This window comes from Rutidosis leptorrhynchoides, chromosome 10, assembly GCF_046630445.1.
Source record: "Rutidosis leptorrhynchoides isolate AG116_Rl617_1_P2 chromosome 10, CSIRO_AGI_Rlap_v1, whole genome shotgun sequence".
Lineage (NCBI taxonomy): Eukaryota > Viridiplantae > Streptophyta > Magnoliopsida > Asterales > Asteraceae > Rutidosis > Rutidosis leptorrhynchoides.
In genome coordinates this window covers 58782044-58784573 of record NC_092342.1, presented here as the reverse complement: position 1 = coordinate 58784573, position 2530 = coordinate 58782044, and the positions used below count along the sequence as shown (strand labels likewise).

General features: G+C 30.9%; 1 protein-coding gene across 1 annotated transcript; it reads right to left on the bottom strand.

The window, feature by feature from the left end:
* Positions 1–344: 344 nt before the first annotated feature.
* On the bottom strand, positions 345–1242 carry LOC139872815 (uncharacterized). Its single transcript, XM_071860742.1, has 2 exons — positions 1028–1242; positions 345–923 (listed from the first exon to the last, which is right to left on the bottom strand). Exons 1-2 carry the CDS (start codon positions 1180–1182, stop codon positions 449–451), a joined length of 630 nt encoding a protein of 209 aa, XP_071716843.1. The 5' UTR covers positions 1183–1242; the 3' UTR covers positions 345–448.
* Positions 1243–2530: the final 1288 nt, after the last annotated feature.

Here is a 2530-nt window from a genome sequence, read left to right as displayed (position 1 = left end):
ATAAATAAATAAATAAATAAATAAATAAATAAATAAAAAGAAAAATTAAGTACACATGAGTAAATGAAAATGCAAATTGATTCGTTTATGTGCAATATTATTTAGTATGAATCTTCGTCAAATAAATAACTTGTCCAACATGTTGTAAATAGTACCATAATTTTAATCTAATGATCCATACATCATCGCTTTTTAGAGATACACATATATGCCACACCACTACATTTTAGCATACACCACTAAATATGCTTTAAAATATTATATCCTATAACATTTTAAGACACATTTAAATGTGTATGCTTAAAAATGATGTTGTAAGAATCATTACTAATTTAAAGCATTCATAATTTTAATTCAAACTATCCATTTAGTGTACAAGATTTTGCACAAAGAAGTAATCATGATATCATAATAACAAAAGATAAACATATAACTTGTGATTTAATTTCTAAATAATTACTACCTCTGATTGACTTGAAACCTCCTCTAATAATTTATACCTTCTCACTTTATTTCTAAAAACAGGCCTTGTTTTTATACCACTACCACTACCACCACCACCACCATTTGTTAAATGATTCGCTGACTTTGACTTTCTCAACACCACCACATGTTTATTATTCTCTTCACCGGCGCCGACCCTTCTCCGTCCAGTCGACGCCGGCAACTCTCCCGGCGATCTTGATCCACGTACTTTCTTGATCATACAAGTATTTGTTGTCACCTTTATCTCTAGACCCTTCCTTCTATCACTAGGGTTACTTTTGTTTTTCCCGGCGTTATCACGGCAACCTTCGCCGGAGCTTTTTTTGCCAGAAGACGACGAGTTTGATGAGTTCCCGCCGGAGACTTGTTTCTGATCAGTCAAACACCAGTTGCATACTTTGTATGACTCTGCTTTAGGGTAAAAATTGCTGCAATATCTGTCAAGAAAAAGTAATAAAAGCAAAAAGATTAAAACCTTCTGAAGAACTTGAGATTAAAATTGAAAAATAAGAAATACCCAGATTGAATTGGGTCGAATTACGTGTGCTGTGATCGGAATTTGCAAATTATGCATCTGAAAAGTTCTTGGAGAAAGCCATGATCACCGCACATGCAACACTCGGAGCTTGGTTGGATTGTGGTAGTATCACCGGTGCCGGCAACGGCGCTGCCAGCGTCTCCTTTGGTTGTCACCATCGTGTTTTAATTTATAGAGAGAGAGAGAAAGGAGAGGTGGAGAGATAGATAGATGTGAGTATACGTCCGTGTGTCTCTATATATAGTGTTGTTATTATTGGATAAATACTGGATGTATAAATGTATTAATGTACAGTATATGTAATATGTAATACTCCTATGTAGTACTCCGTAAGTAATATATGTATTACTCCCTCCATTAAAAAAAAAAAAGTTCAGTTTGATTTTTTATTGAATTTAAGATATTATAATAACCCGACTTTTTCCGTTAGCTTTTCGTTGAAAACTTAACAACCATTACTTAAAATTTACAATTTTGTATGTATTTCTTTTTAAATATACTATTATTAATATTGGTTAGATTTTTTTTTGAAAACACTACGGTTAGTGAAAACGAGAAAAATATATTTTAAGACAACAAAACGTATGATTATTAATTTTAATAATTATTATGTTATATAATTATTGAGTTTTAAAAATCATTTTTATTAATTAGGATATTCTTAAACTAAACCCGAGAAAATTAGTTTAAACATTCATGTTTTCAGTATCTAATTTAAAAATATAATAAATAAGTATTTTATGAAACACATCAACTAAGTATAACGTCAAGATTCTAAAAGGTTTTGAACAATATATAAATGTATTTTTTAATAAAAAATAAATCAATTAAGTAAATCATATTAAGGTAAAATACATTGAGTTTTAGATAACGGATAAGAATTTAATAGAACCCGTGACTATACAGTTAATAATCGTGACATCTACAATTATAATTGCAAATGGATATAATACCCGTGTTTACCGAATTATTACACCCATGATATATCTATACCCGTGACTACACACTAATACCCGTGTTTACCTAACTTAAACCCGTGACTCTATCTTATCTATATTATATCCTGATCCAATTCATTTCATTTCATTTTCATCACACACACCGACACTTCAAACCACAAGAACACCCATATACTATTCATCATCATCATCGATCTTCAAACCTCAAGAACACCTTCAATAATCACTTGATCATAAAATCGTTTACATATTCGGACTCCTCTCGAAGAGCTCTACACATCTATACCAAGAATTTCTTGATTAGGGTAAGTTTCAAAACTCTAATTTTTGGGTTTTCATGTTTTTGTTACATTTTAGGGTAGATATAGTGTCTAGTGCTCAAGTCCTTGTATGTATGCATGATATTATTCGTTAATTTGATCATTTGATGACTTTTTGATGAATCGCGAATTTGTTTTGTGTGAGGTCAGAAACTTGAACTTGTTGAATGTATAATATTATGAGATAATCAGAATCCTCTTGAAAAACTAATAAGTTTTGGCTTTGG